At 35.0% G+C, this 17,481-nt stretch overlaps 1 protein-coding gene across 1 annotated transcript in view; it reads left to right on the top strand.

Annotated features, from left to right (window-relative positions):
- Window positions 1-17,481, top strand: part of LOC134745465 (collagen alpha-1(X) chain-like) — a 57,164-nt gene that overhangs the window by 32,845 nt on the left and 6,838 nt on the right. Inside the window, exons 12-19 of the mRNA XM_063679509.1 lie at window positions 1,111-1,200; window positions 2,025-2,256; window positions 2,737-2,811; window positions 3,192-3,304; window positions 4,489-4,581; window positions 5,960-6,082; window positions 7,749-7,879; window positions 16,351-16,530. Coding sequence (XP_063535579.1) covers window positions 1,111-1,200; window positions 2,025-2,256; window positions 2,737-2,811; window positions 3,192-3,304; window positions 4,489-4,581; window positions 5,960-6,082; window positions 7,749-7,879; window positions 16,351-16,530 — 1,037 coding nt within the window. The remainder of the gene's footprint in view (window positions 1-1,110; window positions 1,201-2,024; window positions 2,257-2,736; window positions 2,812-3,191; window positions 3,305-4,488; window positions 4,582-5,959; window positions 6,083-7,748; window positions 7,880-16,350; window positions 16,531-17,481) is intronic.

The raw sequence follows: 17,481 nt of genomic DNA on the forward strand, positions 1-17,481 counted from the left end.
CTGTGTTAATAAAATAATTGTAACCGAATTGTTCCGATTAGAACTAGATAACCGTGTCTTAAGAAAACTTTAGAATTTCGCACGGGGTTCAAATTTTAACCAACTTTAAAAAAAGGAGGGCGGTCTGTTTTGTTTTACCTCTCAAATTAATACACTGTTATTTTTTATGAATTTAATGCAATATTCCGGTGTTTCAGGCGTCCATAGGCTACGGTAACTGCTTACCATCAGGCGGGCCGTATGCTTGATTGCCACCGACGTGGTATATAAAAAATATATATATTATTTTTTGGTGAAATTATTCGTAGTTTGCATTATAATTGGCTAGTTGCGACAGATTAATCGCAGAACATAAAACAACAACCTTAAATATTATTTTGATTAATTCGGTATCGGTAAAGCAACGTCCAGCTCTACATTAATGTTAAAACGTCATTTTAGCATCTATGTTATTTATTTTTTATTTTATTAATGGTTTTCGCGGATTAAATGAGGGTTTTTTTCTAATTGTAGAACTTTGTGTCATTTATATATAGGTATAATGTTATAATCTTATATGTGGAATGAATGTATGACTTGTTAATAAATATAAATAAAGTATATTATATGATGTATATATTTATGAGTATAATTATTTTGCCCCGACCTAGAGGGTTAAACAAAAATAAACAGAACAATACTGAGCGGGATAGTGACGCGGACCGTGGCGTTGTACGATCGAGCGACAGAAACCCCGTGATGACTCGGAGGCTAATTATTCTAATATACATTTTGATGCAAAAATTATATCATTTTACGCCTATACATGTACGGACAAGTGCAACATAATGACATTATTTAGGTATAATTTTGACGTCAAAATGTAATTTCGAGTTGGCCTCCGGAAGCTTTGTTGACTCTAAACCGATTTTTATATAATTATGTTACGTACCGTAAAAGCTAGATTTAACTTTACTAGGGAAAACGCATTTTCACTAAAAACGAGTGTTTACGGTAACATATCAGTATATTTACCTAAATGTTCGTATTTGTAAAGCGTTTGTGACCGCCATGTGTTCTGCGCCTCATGTTAGCTTAAATTAGATTCGTCAACCGAGATAATCTTTTCAGGGACCACCTGGCGCCGCGGGCCAGCCAGGACCTCAAGGACAGAAAGGTGAAAAAGGCGACCCTGGCCTCAGCCCGCTCGACCTCGACAAGGTAATCACTCACGACAAATGGCCTAGCGAAACGAAAAACAAAACAATGACGCTCCGCTATTTAGGGACTAAGCCGATTTATGCAACCCTCATATTAAATATTTATTTATTAGTATTTTTGATGGAATTTGTCATCACCACACCTTATAAAACAACGTCCCCCGCCGCGTCTGTATGTCTGTATGTCTGTATGTTCGCGATAAACTCCAAAACTACTGAACGGATTTTCATGCGGTTTTCACCTATCAATTTCTTGAGAAAGGTTTAGCTGTGTATAAATTGTAAACCCGTGCCAAGCCGGGACGGGTCGCTAGACAAATGTAATTTGAAGAAATATACAATTTGGATGATTTTCTTAAGTGAAATGTATACCTACGAGTACCACAATTCCAGAAAATTAAAACTGTTCATCTGCTAAATATACTAACATTTTTATTAGTAACTAATGTATATTAGTTTCAGTTTCCCTGTCACCATAGTACAGTTTAGCATCACGCATTAAACAATTTTACATGCGGTATAAAATTACTTAGAATATCCTGAGCATAATTTGTTTCTAATCTGTGTGTAGAAAATACCAATGCTGCAATTATGTAACCAATCATGCCACATTGTTTTATTTTATTCATATATCCAATAACATATTTCAAATTTCTAAATTTACACAGACATAAAAAACAATCACTAAAAATCCTAAGAACTAAGAAATTTAACCAATTACATCATTAAAGATCAGGCAGGTCCTTATCACTAAAAGTTAAACAAATAAATATAAACTGTTCATGCCAAGCTACAACCTACAACAACCTATTTGTTTTCCTAAAGATAAAAGGTGTAAAAGGCGATCGGGGCTACGACGGGGCCCCTGGCGCGCCGGGCAAAGAGGGTCCGAGAGGTCCAGCGGGGCCCGCCGCCGCGCCGGTCCCTAACACCAAGTACATGCCGGTTCCCGGCCCGCCCGGCCCGCCTGGTCCCCCGGGGCCGCCGGGATATGTGAATGAACTACCTGACATGTTGACCGATAGCCCTGGGATTAATCGCCGGGAACCCGGTACAGGTAAGTGCGATTGCTCTAGAGATGGAATTAGCAATAACGTTCGAATAATTGATGATGATGACGCAATAGGCCTGATATGAACGAAATTAAATGAGGGTTTAATCAAAGATAATAATAGATCGCTCGCTCGCTCTCGCTCGCGATTACTATAGGATTTCTGTGAATTGATCGTAGAAGAAAATTTTATTTCATTGACTGGATTTGATACTTTCTATTCTTTTATTATGGCTCACAACTTCAGCAAGATTTGAATTTATAGTCCCATATAGCAGGAAGCAGGAATCTTAGTACAGTTGTAGCTTTTACACACTTGTCAATGTTCGAAGGCAAGAACCGGTAGGTACAACATATATCGAAAACCAATATAAATAATGGTTTTTGGTATATATTTATTATAGTTTTATAGTTACCGTATTAAAGATATATTAATGGTTATTGGTTAATTATGTCGACGTTGTCTTCAACTAAACTTTTTTACAGGAAAACAGCGTGATTCTCTCCATACACTTAGAATATTGAACCAAATGGGTTTGCAGTACCGGCCAGAGTCATACGGTATGTTATTTAAATTCAAAATTATGATATTATTAAACGCATAATAATAATGTAATAAAAATAATGGATTAGTTTTTAAATTAATAATACTTATTTGATTCTTGCGGATTCCTTTGTGAAACGAAACATCATACACACACATTGAGTAACGTTAGTGTTACACAATAGAATAAAATGAAATTTAGATATGTTTGTGTTTATTTTTGTACATTTTATTTTGAAATCCAGGATGTCCAACCAAATTTAATTGTGTGCTGCATTTTGAAATAAACAGAAAATATAACATGCAACATAGACGTTTTTAAATTTCGCTGTTGTCAAGTAGTATAAAACAACGTACGATATTTACGAGTTTAGAGAAAACATTTTGTACCTCGCAGGCCTTCGTGATGGCTTGGACCCTCTGGGAGACAACGGTGAATTCGAGGACGACGAAGATGGACGAACTATCGTAGGAACTATCATATTTAAGACAACGGAATCTCTTCTGAGAGTAAGTACCTGCAGATTACGATTAACGATACCCTGCTCGTTTTATTAAAATAAAATTTAATTTAAATTAACATATAAATAAAATATTTAAAATATTTTAAATTCATGAAATAAAACTATGAAAACGGATTATATCGCGTATATTGAATTTATAATACATCCCATTATAAATGTATTATAAATTCAATATACGCGATATAATCCGTTTTCATAGTTTTATTTCATGAGTAACTATCGCGGTAACCGAAGACAATATTATTTTAAATTCATTGAAAAATATTGGAAAAAAACTATGAATTTTTATAATGGTTTGGAATCGAATGAAATTAATATTGTTCCATTTTTAGAAAATTTTATGTCGCGTTATCCAATTAATTTTGCTCGTGCCGGCCAGATACATTGCTGTATTTGCTCAAACATCTCGAATATTTCATTTCATTTTCTTTCCTTAATATTGTGAACAAAAGTATTGATAAGAATACAACAGCTAAGAAAGCAGCAGTACCGATATAATAGCTGTGGTTAAGTTTGCTCTAATTGAAGTGATGCATTATTGTGTGAAGTTTAGTCACCCTAAACCCTCACAAGTAGGTATATTAATATCCGTTATATCTAACCTTTAATGTACATAGGCAAACGTGATTGCTTATAGTTTCCTGTCAATTAGGTAAATTAATCAAGGATTTACTTGAGGTTTATTTATAGAAATAATTTGTTATGGCATTACACTAAGTAACAGTAGCGTGTCTTTGATTAGTTTCCATAAACTTTTATTGAAATGTATCACTTTAGTAAATGTTTGTAATGTAAGTAATTTGTTAATTTTTTTCCATTATTGATAGAATTAAAGCGTTAAAATGATTGATGCGCATGCATTATTAATCTGTGAATGAGAGATTGAAATTATGTTCACTAAAAGTTATTTTACCTTTTGCTACAATTTTTCTATATACCTTGAGTATGACCTGACAAATAAAAGAAGAATTTGATTTCAAATATCAATATGGCTCAAAATTGAGTTTCTAGTTTTATTTAAAAGTAGCTGTGACAAATTCCAATTCAAAGCGTATAAAACATGTAACTTTTGAAGCCGTATTTTTAGTGACTGAACCACTGGGCTATTAACTAAGCTTAAACTGCATCACAGCTCTTTTACAAAACATAATCCGTTTTATTTGGTCTCAGTTAGGTAGAAACAGCCAACTGGGCACACTGGCTTACGTCATTCAGGAGCAGGCGTTGCTTGTTCGAGTCAACAATGGATGGCAATATGTAGCGGTAAGTGAGTTTTGACTTGTTAAGAGTCTTAAGAACCTAGCCGATTATAATTATATCGAAGTTACGTTCTGATTTTAAAACGACATGCTGAAATAACATGAAATTTGGTATGAATATTTAAGTAATATTTATATCAGACCTGATGTCTGGTAATTTTAAAACTAACGCGGGACTTAATAGTTTAAAACTTACGTTTATTTATGGCCTGACGTTTCGAATGTGACGTGACGTTCTAAACGTCAGGCCATAAATAAACGTAAGTTATAAGTGAAAATCGTGTTAGTTTAAATCAATATAACTGATGTCTGGTATTAGTAGTCGTTGCTAGACATTTTAATATAACGAAACGAGACAAAATTTTGTATATGAAATATAATTTCTACACGCTGTATTTTCTTTTTTATTACAATTTATTGCAACGAAAAATAGTACTAGACATAGATATGTGTTACTTAAATGTTCATGTCAACTTTTATGTTATTTCAGCATGCCGTTTTAAAATGTGAGCAATCACTGAGCATGGCTTGAGTTGTATGGGAGTGGCCTTTTGGCGACGGGTTCTGGTGACTCTTAATCCACATCACACATGCATTGACATGTTACGACATGTTTTTTGTTATGATTTAGAGTATTAAATGTATTAGTTTATAACTGTTACGATTTCAAGTAATGATCGTTTCACATCGCGTGAATTTCCAGTTCATGCATAACAACTTAGTTTAAATGTTTAAAACCCATTACTACGGTGCTAATACGGTGAAGTGGTAAAAGTGGTTTTAATAAATAGTTAATTAACGCTTGCGGTTATATAATTGGTGAGAGCGGTAGAAATAACGCTGCGACATGTTACATCTACCCTGCTTCATTTCCATTTACAGTAAGCACAAGTAACTCGAACATAATGAAATGTAGAATATCGTAGAAAAAAGTAATAATCACAATTTTGTGAGAATGATGTAAACTATAAGTACATTGAGATTACAGTTCAAATAGTTCAGGGTAATATAAAACAATAAAAATGCACAATTTACTAACACGATGCTGGGCCATGTACGAAAAAGCTTATTCTGACTGTATTATTTTGTGGATAAAAATAAAATAAGAAAAATAATTTTCGGAGGCGGATGCTAAAGGTCCAAATCAGATGTTTTCTATGACTTAATACTTGATAAAAATAGGCTCAATTAGTCGAAACTACACTGAAAAACAAAAAACAACACTTTATTTATTCTATAAAGATCATTATTTCTGTAAGACAATTATCGTAGTATAAAATTGTTTTAGTAACTTGGAATCAGAATAATATAATATAATAATCCACTTTATTTTTAACAATTTTTCCACGTGAATAATTCAAAATTATGGGGTTTGTCAACAGATGGGTTCACTGCTTGCGATACAAGCCCCAATGACGAATGGACCAACCAGAGTGCCACTCCAGAATGTTCTAGAAACATCTAGTTTAGTACACCATAAGAACCCCGCGGGCGAAGGACCAGTTGTGAGTACATATATTTTATGTAGGGAAAATTTGTAGGTATAGTAATTTACTTTATCTTATTTTACCTTACCGTAAGTAAATATGTCAGTAGTGTCCGGAAGGGGAAAAAACTTCGTTGGCAAATCATTTTTGGCACACCATATTTTCAATAGGTATATTCTCAAAAATTCTCATACTCATACTTTATTGGTAATATAAATTACAAGATTTATGTACATTTCGGATATGGATGAATTCAATATTCACCTCACATCCCTGTTTAATGAAGCTTCTAAAGAATAATTAATTGGTTCTTTGCTTTCCGGCTGTTTGGTAAACTATAAAAAAAACATCACAACGGCAGAGTACCTAGGAAGGTATCTTAACCAGGAGTCCTTTTAACCCGAGGTGATTCTTTGGGACAAATTAATAATTACGTTTGTCATTTGAAAAACAATTCTTCAATTCTTAAAATAGTTTTAATTCGTGCTGCTCACTACTCTTGTATGTAATTAGAAACACATGCAAATAATAATATACCTGCCGTTCTTTGAACAAAACGGTCCATTTTTAATTAGAATGGAATATAATTACAATATAGATTGTTAAGGCCGCAATTTAATTTCATGGGAATGAAACGAATGAAGTTATTAAGACAACTACAGAGTATATACATAATTATAAGTATAATAATAATGAGTAACAGAGTATATTAATAATTTTGAATAAAAAATTACACAAACTAATCGTGTTAAAGGCGGGATTCCACCAGTGTGCGGCACTGTGCGGCACAAGCATTTTCAGTGCCGCACGCTGGTGAAATCCCGCCTTAATAAGCCATGCCATTTTGTGCGTGACCTCAACTTACTGCGGGATAGACATTACTAGACATCTAGAAAATAATGTGCTTAATAGGTCATATAATATCATGGACATTGATATAAAAGTGTAATCTTAGCGTAAGATTCAAAATAATCTAAATTCCGTTAAACCGCACTTAAGAGCCCGGTAGCGATTTTGGAGCAAAAAAGTAAAATTGATAAAATTGATTGAAACAGACTCACTAAATTAGTGATGAAAAAAAAACCTTACTAATTTAGTGTGTCTGGTCTGTTTTCAAAAAATTGATGTGTAAAACGGCAAGATGAGAAGACGTGCTAATAGAAACCAGTACTTGTTATTTCTATTATGTATCAAAAGGTGTGAAATTGTACAGCGATTACATCTATCAATTTTACATTTTTGCGACTAAAATCGATAACGGGCTCTTAATCTATGGAAAAAAATATAGAGTTCAGGGTGCGTAGACAAGATGCCAATCGTTCACGCTCCGTAGCGTAGCGTAGTTATCTCTCTCTATCACTTCCCATATTAGTCCGACAGACGTAACTGTTACGTTTCGTTCGCTACGGAGCTTTAACGATTGGCATCTTGTCTACGCACCCAGGTTTGCCACAGACATTAAAATTGAGTGGTTACTTAGCCGCATACGCATAGTACTTTTCATCGTCAACATCAGGGTCGGAAAAACTGTGTAGCGGCGCCAGTGTGTTTTGTAGACATACATAACTCCTTGCGTATATACGACATGTTACGACTTGTTTTGTGACGAGGATAATACAAAAGAACCCTGTTATTTATAATAAGGAAAAAACATCAATAGTAATAATATTGTGAACTTCCTTAGTTGCGACTGGCAGCGCTGAACGAACCTCACACGGGTGACATGCACGGCGTTCGGGGCACCAACTACGAGTGCCTCCGACAAGGCCAGAGGGCCGGGCTCGGCGGCACTTTCACAGCATTCATATCTTCCAGGTATACTAAAATAGTAGATTGTACAAAAAGGGCACAAAGCGATTTATTTTCATACGAGGCAATTTATTGGGCCGAGCGGCAGCGAGGACCAATATAGCCGAGGATAAAAATAGGCGTGTGTGCCTAGTTATACACACTGCTTTTCACTTCGATTGTGAGTAAAATAAAACAATGGCAAACAAATAAAATACATTTTTTCTTTTTTTTTAATTTTTAACACGTCATATTTACCTTAAGCCCACACTCGTGCGCGAATCGCGGCGCAAAGCCGCGAACGCGAACGCGAGTGTGGTGTCGATTTCGCTGATTAGCGAACTAACCACACTCGCGTTCACGGCTTCGCGCCGCAATTCGTTTGGAGGGGGCTTTAAGTCTTTATTCATACTGCCAAATTATAACTACATTTTGTTTTTTTCTATAATAACTATGCTGTATTGAAAGATTTTAATGATTTAGTAATATATAAAACACGGATTATTAAAAAAACGGGCCAAATTAAGTGGAATAATAATATTATCCGATTATGTTTTATTGTGTACTATGGCAGTGATTTGATTGTCTTAGTCTTTAAAAAAATACTTTGTGCACTAGAGCATAAAAGTAGCATTTTGTGCAGCCTACATCTAGCACAAAGGAGAACTTTACGAGCATCAGAAGTGAAAAAATATGTTGTCATGTTTTCTGGCATTTTACCTTCCAATATATAAACTTAAAACAAGATCGAGGAAACCAGTAATAACAAAAAATACTTTGGAATATAAAAACAAGAATCAGCTAAACAGAAAAAAAACTTTAGTAACAATCCCAGCAAATATAAATAATTAAACAATATCTCTATAACAGAAAGCAATTGATACTATTTATAGATTCATTCCAACCGCGGTTAGGGTAACTACAAATCAAGTAGTTAAAACCCCACTGGAAACAATTACACGATTCAATAATTCTGTATCAATTTCACTCGCCGTACGAATATGCAAAATTCTGTAAACGAAAATATTGAATATTCTGAGTTTTGTCCAACATTGTGGCTTCGCTATATAGCCTGTAGGTGTAGTGCTAATGTCTTTTCCACTTTGGATTCGTTTCCTGTCGAAAGAATTAAGGTAGGATAGTAGGCTATATTAATGTTTGTAGGATTTGTTATTCTACAAATCACTTGATTAAGCGTAAATCAGATTAACATAAGTAATATTATTTATTTTGGAATTAAATAATAACAGTAATGGCTCTGTGAGCTGCTTACTTACTTCGTAAGTGCACTTATTGCCGCTTAATTCATTTGGCCAATTTCCGCCATTTTGAATATATTTCAAAAAGTAAAACGACAGAAAAATTATATCTAACTACTGAACCTCCTCGCAAAATTTTACGAGAATCTGTTAAGAAATGCGACTTGCAGAGAGAACATCCGGCCACACGAAAGTATTTTTGCCCAAGTTTTTGACAGTGCACGGACTGGTATTTAATCTATTTATTAATTAATTAATTAATTCATTCATTCATTCATTTACTTATTCACTAACAATATACATTGTGTTTGAATGTCATTCAATTTTACAATCTTAATTAACATTAAATTTTTAAATATAAAAAAATCTAACATACTATTTACAATAAAAAAGTTTTTACAATTCTTACATGTCTAGATTAATGAGATCATCATCATCATTCATAAATCATCATCATCATTTAATAAATTTAATTTCACGAGTAACTATCGCGGTAACCGAAGACAATATTATGAGATCATTTAAGTCATATAGTCAGTTATTATACAAAAAAAAATATTTATGAAATCTATTACGGAATAATAACTTTTTTTAAAGAAACTCCTTGAGTTTTGCATTGAAAACGCGATGGTTGGTAATAGTTTTATATTGTAATGGCAGACTATTTATATTGTTATCAGGAAGACACTGATAACAAGCCGCGCTGCCGTGTCAGACGTATCTCTGCTATCTTTAGATAGCAGAGATACGCCTAACCAGTGCAAAATAAAACTAGACACTATGCTTTATATAATACTTAAACAAAATTTCAAAAAATGTCTTTAGTTACTGAGATATTTCATGTTTTAAGATAGACGTTTTCGAATTTTTGGACATTGAGTTATGCGTATCTCTTCTAACTCAAGTTAGAATAATTATGCGTAACTCTTCGCAGTTTTTTTACGGCAAACTGGATATCTACTATCTCGAGTTATCATAGTTTCGCGTAACCACACGCAGGTAGTACGGCGATAGGCGGCTCGCGGTGAGGCGGGGCGCGGGGCGCGGAGGGAGCGGCTCGTCGCTCCTTGCCACGTGTATTTGTTTATTTGTGTCATTTTCAAGCAAAAGGTACCACATTGTCGCTTATCATAAGGACATTCTGACAGGTTTTTCGTATAAAGATACAAGCAATTTTCGTCCTTATTTTACCTTAATATTTTTACTAGGTATCTTCTAATACCCATAATAAATTTACACCAAACCTGAACCAAAACCTGAGTTCCACTAGGTACAGCCGGGGTTCAGCATCAGCTCTATCTTGGGTACTGCTCTCCCAAGTGCTCATCAAGGCGTGTCGGATGACCAAAACAGCGTTTGCCTACGTTGCACCAAACCTGAGTTCCACTAGGTACAGCCAGGGTTCAGCATCAGCTTTATCTTGGGTACTGCTCCCCCAAGTGCTCATTAAGACGTGTTGGATGACCGAAACAGCGTGTGCCTATGTTACACCAAAACTGAGTTCCACTAGGTACAGCCAGGGTTCAGCATCAGCTCAGCTTTATGTATACTAAAACCTTCTCCAGAATGTAACAAACACTTTTCTGAAAACCGTATCAAAATCGGTTCAGCCAAACGCGAGATAATCGCGGACAAAGATACGGGTCAAACTGAGAACTTTTTTTAAGGCGGTAATTTTTTTTTTGTAACTGACCTGCCGTTAATTCCGCCTTTTACACTTACTGGGATTAAATATTAAATAAAGTACATACAAACAAACACACATTTACATACATACATACATACATACATACATACATACACACTGACATACATACATACATGCAATACATGCATACGCTATTAAACATATTTAAGGCTCTTTCTACCAATCGATTGATCTACTTTATAACCAATGATGTAAGGACTGATGGAAATCGGGCTCCTTGTATGTAATGTGAGTTAGCACATTATAAAATGGATTATCTTGTGTAGTCTGGTTACGCGTTTTACTAGGAGCACTAATACAACGAACTCTTACAACTTAAGATAAAAGAACTACGCGTGACCACCTCAATATTCCCCATGCCCTGGTTACACGTTTTACTAGACGTTGATACAATGTAGTCTTCTAACTTTAGATAAACGAAAACCTCAATAAGCCCGCGAGCCGTGGCCACGCGAAATATTATGAGCGCTCATACAACGAACTCATCTAACTTTAAGTTAACATAGTTACGCGCAACCACCAAATGTATGAAACAGTGGTTACGCCAAACTATGTTTATGCGTTTATTTCAAAAACTATGTACTTTTACAAGAAAAAAGTAAAGAAATATTATTCTTCACGTCTATTGAAACACAAAACACATATTAAAAATGACTTAACTCAATAAACTCACGAAATATATGAGTTTATTAGTTTTCACGCTCACCAAAAACTTTAAAGTCGATTTACTCAAAACTGTGTTTTTTGAGATAGCAGAGATACGTCTGACACGGCAGCGCGTGTTTCCTAATATTTAGTCTTGGCACTATCTTGTTTTGTATGTCTTTCCTTCTAGATGACATTCTGGCTCTATCTGACTTTAGTAGTGTTTTAAGTGCTTGATAAAACCCGTGAGAAGAACAAGAATGTACAAACAGGGCACTGTTAAAATCTTCAGCTGCCTAAAATGTCCCTACAAGACTCATACTGGAATGCGAACTATTGTTCTAATAGCCCTTTTCTGCATTATAAACATAGCTTCCACATTGTATTTGTAGCTGTTTCCCCAGAGTTTTATGCTGTAACGCAACTTAGATTCTACTAATGCATGGTAGACCATCTTTAATTGTTTCGTCTGGACTTCTTCGCGTAGACTGCAAAGCGCATAACAAGCCGAGCCTACTAAATTGCTTAGTTCCTCTCTATCTCATGTATCCAATTGAGTTGGGAGTCTATATATATACACATATATATATATATACCTAGGAATTTGACTACATCTGTTTGTTCTATTTTAACTCCGTTTAAATTGGTATTCAGTGTATCAAACTTGTTTGCGGTCGCTGATAGAAGCATTACATTCGTTTTGGTAGTATTGAGCTTTAGTTGGTTTACCTCAAAGCGTTAACACTGTTGTTGAGATGCATCATGTTATTGGCAGAGATAATGGCATTTGTGTCGTCGGCAAAGACTACTTAACTTGTATTGGGTACAACGTTGTTTATATAAAAAGTCGGGTCATTCAAAAATATAATAAAGAATAATGGACCCAGGATTGATCTCTGGGGCACACCCCGTGTCATAATCCCTAGTCTGGACTTGACAACCTTCTCAACACCGGTTTCACCGATTTAATCTCAATAAACTGTTTAAACCGTAACTGTTTCCTGTTCCTCAAGTATGACTCAAATATTTTCAGGACCTTATTTAGGACTCCATAATGTTCTAGTTTATTTAAAAGAATCGTATGATTAACTGTGTCGAAAGCAGAGCTAAGATCAAGGAATAGGTCTGCTACTTTATTTTTATTATTGATTTCGCTCAGTGTATCATAGATTAATGTGTCAAATGTCAATGGCTTCGCTAGAACTTTGTGCAAATTGAGGTGTCTCTGCACTCATCAATTTTTCAAAAATCTTTGATATTGTTGGTAACAAAGAAATGGGCCTATAATTTCTCGGATCAATTTTATTTCCCTTTTTATATATGGGTAACACGTAACACCTTAGCTATTTTTAATTGTTCTGGGAAAACAATTTGCTCAAAACATTCGTTAACGAAGTTTGCCAAAGGAACCGCTAGCAGATCCCTATTTTCCTTGATTACTGTGATAGCTATTTCATTGTGCCTTACCGATGATTTTGGTGCCATTTCTCTGATTAGCTTTAAAACTTCAAGCGGAGTGACACTTTCGTACTTCATACATTCCTCAGCAACTCTTACTGTGATTTTTTCAAGAAGTTCCGTTGCTGGAAGAAAGTCGCTGGATAAGTTTCCGTTGTTGTGATCGAAGATTTCGGAGAACGTATTCGCCTGCTCTTGTGGATCCGTTATGATTTTATCCAATTTAGGTGCTAAGTATTCTTAAGATTTTGTTTGCACCTTATTTCTGTGTTTGTTGACCACTTTCCAAATTTCCCTACTTGAGTCTCCTGCCCTATTAATCTGTAGCTGTACTGCATTTCTTGTAGCGTTTATTATGACGCGCTTGTAGATTGAAAGGTACTTATTTCTATAATTTTCGATTGATCTGTCACAGTTTCCTTTGTCTATCGTATTTAAGAATTTCTTCATTTTACTCGAGATTCGTATACCATTTGAAATCCAAACAGCAGCTGTTGTATCTCGTTCTCTTATTAGCTTTTTCTTTTTTTTTGAAGCAGGTTCTATAGTTGTCGCTAAATTTCTTAAGAAACGTGTTAATTCCTACGTTGTTACAACTTTGTTCCAGAATCATTTGTCTAAAAGCCGCTTTGTTGGCACTATTCACCACACGACGCTCAACGTAGATCCTCGGTTTATCCCTCCCCCATTTCCTAGTTTCTAAGACCGTGTCGCAAAATATACCCGCATGCTCATCTGCCAGCTCATTGTGGTCAATTTCAATGCCTTTTATACTGTCAGGAGATAAATTAGATTTGTCAATACAAGACTCGGATTGGTTTCTTTTGAAATTACATCGCTAACCAGTGGTTTGACCCTAAAAGGTGGCCAAAATCACTTTTATTTTATTTTAGTTCTTCCCCTTTTTAAGACATTGTTTCTCAATACTAGTATAACCGCTCCAAATATTAACAAAAAAGACATCACGCTAAGGCTATCCAACACGTGTGTAGACTTAGCCGAAAGTTACCGTTCGCCGGGAGTGTCCGTGTGACTGTTTGATGCGCTCAGATTTCATAATTATATTTATTATTCTTTAACTGGACGGTATTGTGTTGGTTTTCACTACGGATTGTTGAGCCCTAGGTATTAAATTTATTTAACACTTAGTTTTAACAAGTTAATCTATTATATTTCTTAATTTGTACCCTTCAGATGTACGCTTTAGAAAGCCTGCTATAAAAAACACATTTTGCAAGATCAAAGGAAGTATAGACCTAGTTTTAGTGACTTTTTGGCACATTCGATACTCCCCCCCCCCCTCTCTAAAAAATTGTGTAACTAAAGCTACTAGCTAGCTAGCTAGAGACTTTCAAGGAAAACTATACAGAATATGATTGGTTGAGTAGTTTTTGCTTTTTTGCAAAAAGTCTATTTTGACGGACGGGTAACTACGGAACCCTACACTGAGAATACGACATGCTCTTGGCTGTTTTTTTTTTACCTTTTCCAAGGTAAAACTAAAATGAAATATTGTTAGGAAGCCATTAGGGCTACAAAATATTTTTGGCCAACTTGCAGTGCATTCATTCTCAATCAATTATGAGAATATTCTGTATGTACATAAAAATGTTGTCAATTTTAGTAAAAATTGTGACATTCATAATATATATAAATACTAGAAATAAATATAAGCTCGCAGTGCCCTTCACTCGGCTCCATAAAATTTAAAAATCATTCATGGGTACGTAAAGCGTAAACTTATTTCTAAAGCTTATTATAGAATAGAATAGAATAGAAATTATTAGGTATGTGATTAATGGTGAGGAAATGGATAATCCAAGCAGCGCTACTCGCTTATAATGGCTACGTAAATTCTCTCTTGCGATATGGACTTGTAGTTTGGGGAAACTGTATTGACAAAGACGCAATATTTATAACACAGAAGCTTTGTATCAGAGCCATATTTGCCTTACACTATATGGGCTCATGTCGCTCTTATTTTATAGAAAACAACATACTCACTTTCCCTAGTATGTACATTTTTGAAGTGTGTGTTTTCGTACACAAATATAAATACTTGTTTGTGGAATTCCAAACAATGGGTCCCCGCGCGACAAGAACACAGTATAAGTTTACGTTACATAGACCTTCTGTTAATTTGGCACTTTCCTCGAGAAACTCTTATATTATGTGCATTCGTATTTATAATAAATTACCTGACATTTTTAAGAATAATAATTTGAATATATTTAAATCACAAGTACATGTTTGGTTAATACAGAGATGTTTTTATAGTATTAGTGAATTTTTAAATAATGAAATAATGATTTAATGAGATTTTATTGTGTTTGACTTCGATTTTATATTATTTTATTTTATTTCATTCTGTTACTGCATGATGTATTAGGTAAGATTTTTGATTATGATTTATGGTTGTATTAATATGAATGCTTGACATCATTCATGTAAGAGTAGCATAGGAAATGTTTGTTTGTACACCTGTAAAGGTAGAGTCTTGGTGAGTCCACATAAAATTGTTACATTAGTAATTACTGTGCAATGTACCCATTTCTCACAGACAATAAAGATTATGATTATGATTATGATTATGTATGTAGTTGTTGTTGTGATTTTTTTGGACATAATTATAAATTTTATTCTAGAAACATTCTAGACTAGTATTTTTTATACATTTTTTTTATATTTAACGATTTTTTTGTGAAATTCTTAGTATTAAACTTGATCTGTATAATAATACAATATTATTATGGAATGATATTAACATAAATAAATTGCTCTGATAATTAGCTTAAGATAACATATATGTACATATTATTCACCATTCATAAGTGCTTGTTCCTAGGCCTACATGAATATAGTATATTTGAACTTTGAACAGGCTGAAACGGAGCTCGCTAACGCTGAGTCAATTAAAAGTTTAGATATCATATTTAAATTATGATTGAATCAAACTTGACTCTTTCGGCGTTGTGGCCCCAGATAAACACTAGTTAAAGTTGACATCAACACTGCACTGTATCTATAACTACGCACCCTTAATACACAATTAAAACAAAATATTTAAATGATGTCAAAAATTAAGCTTTAAATCGTTTCAATATACACATTAAAATGTGTTTTAAATTGATAGAAAACACTAAATGCGTAACTGGAACAAACCTAGTCTATTTTAAAATACATAAAAAGTTCTCTAAATACAAAATTTAATAGCTAATTAATTACTGTTGTTTTCAAACTAAAATAAAACAACAACCCTTAAATAGATGTAGTAAAACAAAGTCCGTTACATCCACACCGTGTAAATATTACTGTCCTTTTTCTCAAACGACATTACGTATGTTACCAATTGGCATATAATACACATGTCGGGCTTTTCGTTTGTTTATGGGCAACAATTTGCCTAATTTCTCTTTTTTTTTGTCAAGGGTTCAAACAATGGATTCGATCGTGAGCTGGGTGGACCGTGGGATCCCAGTAGTGAATACCCGCGGTGACGTGCTCTTCAACTCTTGGGGAGAAATGTTCGACGGCTCTGGTGCTTTGTTTGCCCACGCGCCTAAGATCTACAGCTTCAGTGGAAAAAACGTGCTAATGGACTCTGGCTGGTGAGACTTATAAATATATTTTTATCCAGATCAAGATACATATTTACTGTTCTAAATGCCTTCACCCTGTTTACATTTCAAGCATTCTTTCTTTCCACGTTCATTAAGAATCAAAAGCGGTATTTGAATTGAGAATGCTTTTTTGGCCTGTTCAAATATATTGATTGGCATTTATTCGGTATTCTAAAGCGAGGTTTAGACTAGCAAGAACTTGCATGCAATTTACGTTACATTGCTGACTACTAAGGTAAACTCGACACCCGTCATGGATCTAGCTAGAGACCCTAGAGCTAGACTAACTCGACACTATTACCGAAGATATCCCGGACGTCAGCCTGTACGAGATTAGTATGGCTCTCAAACAGCTTAAGAATGGCAAAGCCCCAGGTGATGACGGAATTACGGCCGAACTCCTGAAGGTGGGTGGTAAACCAGTCCTTAAGGCCCTTCAGACGCTGTTTAGTTCCGTCATGCGCGAAGGAAAAACGCCGCAAGCGTGGAACAGAAGTGTGGTGGTGCTCTTCTTCAAAAAAGGTGATAACAACTTGCTGAAGAATTATAGACCCATCTCACTTCTGAGCCGTTTACAAGCTGTTTTCGAGAGTCATCACGAACCGTCTCGCACGCAGGTTTGACGACTTCCAGCCTCCCGAACAAGCAGATTTCCGTAAAGGCTATAGTACCGTAGACCAAATACATGCGTTGCGGCAGGTTATACAGAAGACTGAGGAGTATAACCTCCCCCTTTGCCTTGCATTTGTGGACTACGAGAAAGCCTTCGATTCGATCGAGACTTGGGCTGTGCTGCAGTCTCTCCAAAGGTGCCAAATTGACTACCGGTATATCGAAGTGCTGAAGTGTTTGTACGAAAACGCCACCATGTCCGTCCGACTACAGGGCCAGAGCTCGAAGCATATTCCATTGCAGCGAGGAGTCAGACAAGGAGATGTA

This window comes from Cydia strobilella, chromosome 11, assembly GCF_947568885.1.
Source record: "Cydia strobilella chromosome 11, ilCydStro3.1, whole genome shotgun sequence".
In the NCBI taxonomy this organism is placed as follows: Eukaryota; Metazoa; Arthropoda; class Insecta; order Lepidoptera; family Tortricidae; genus Cydia; species Cydia strobilella.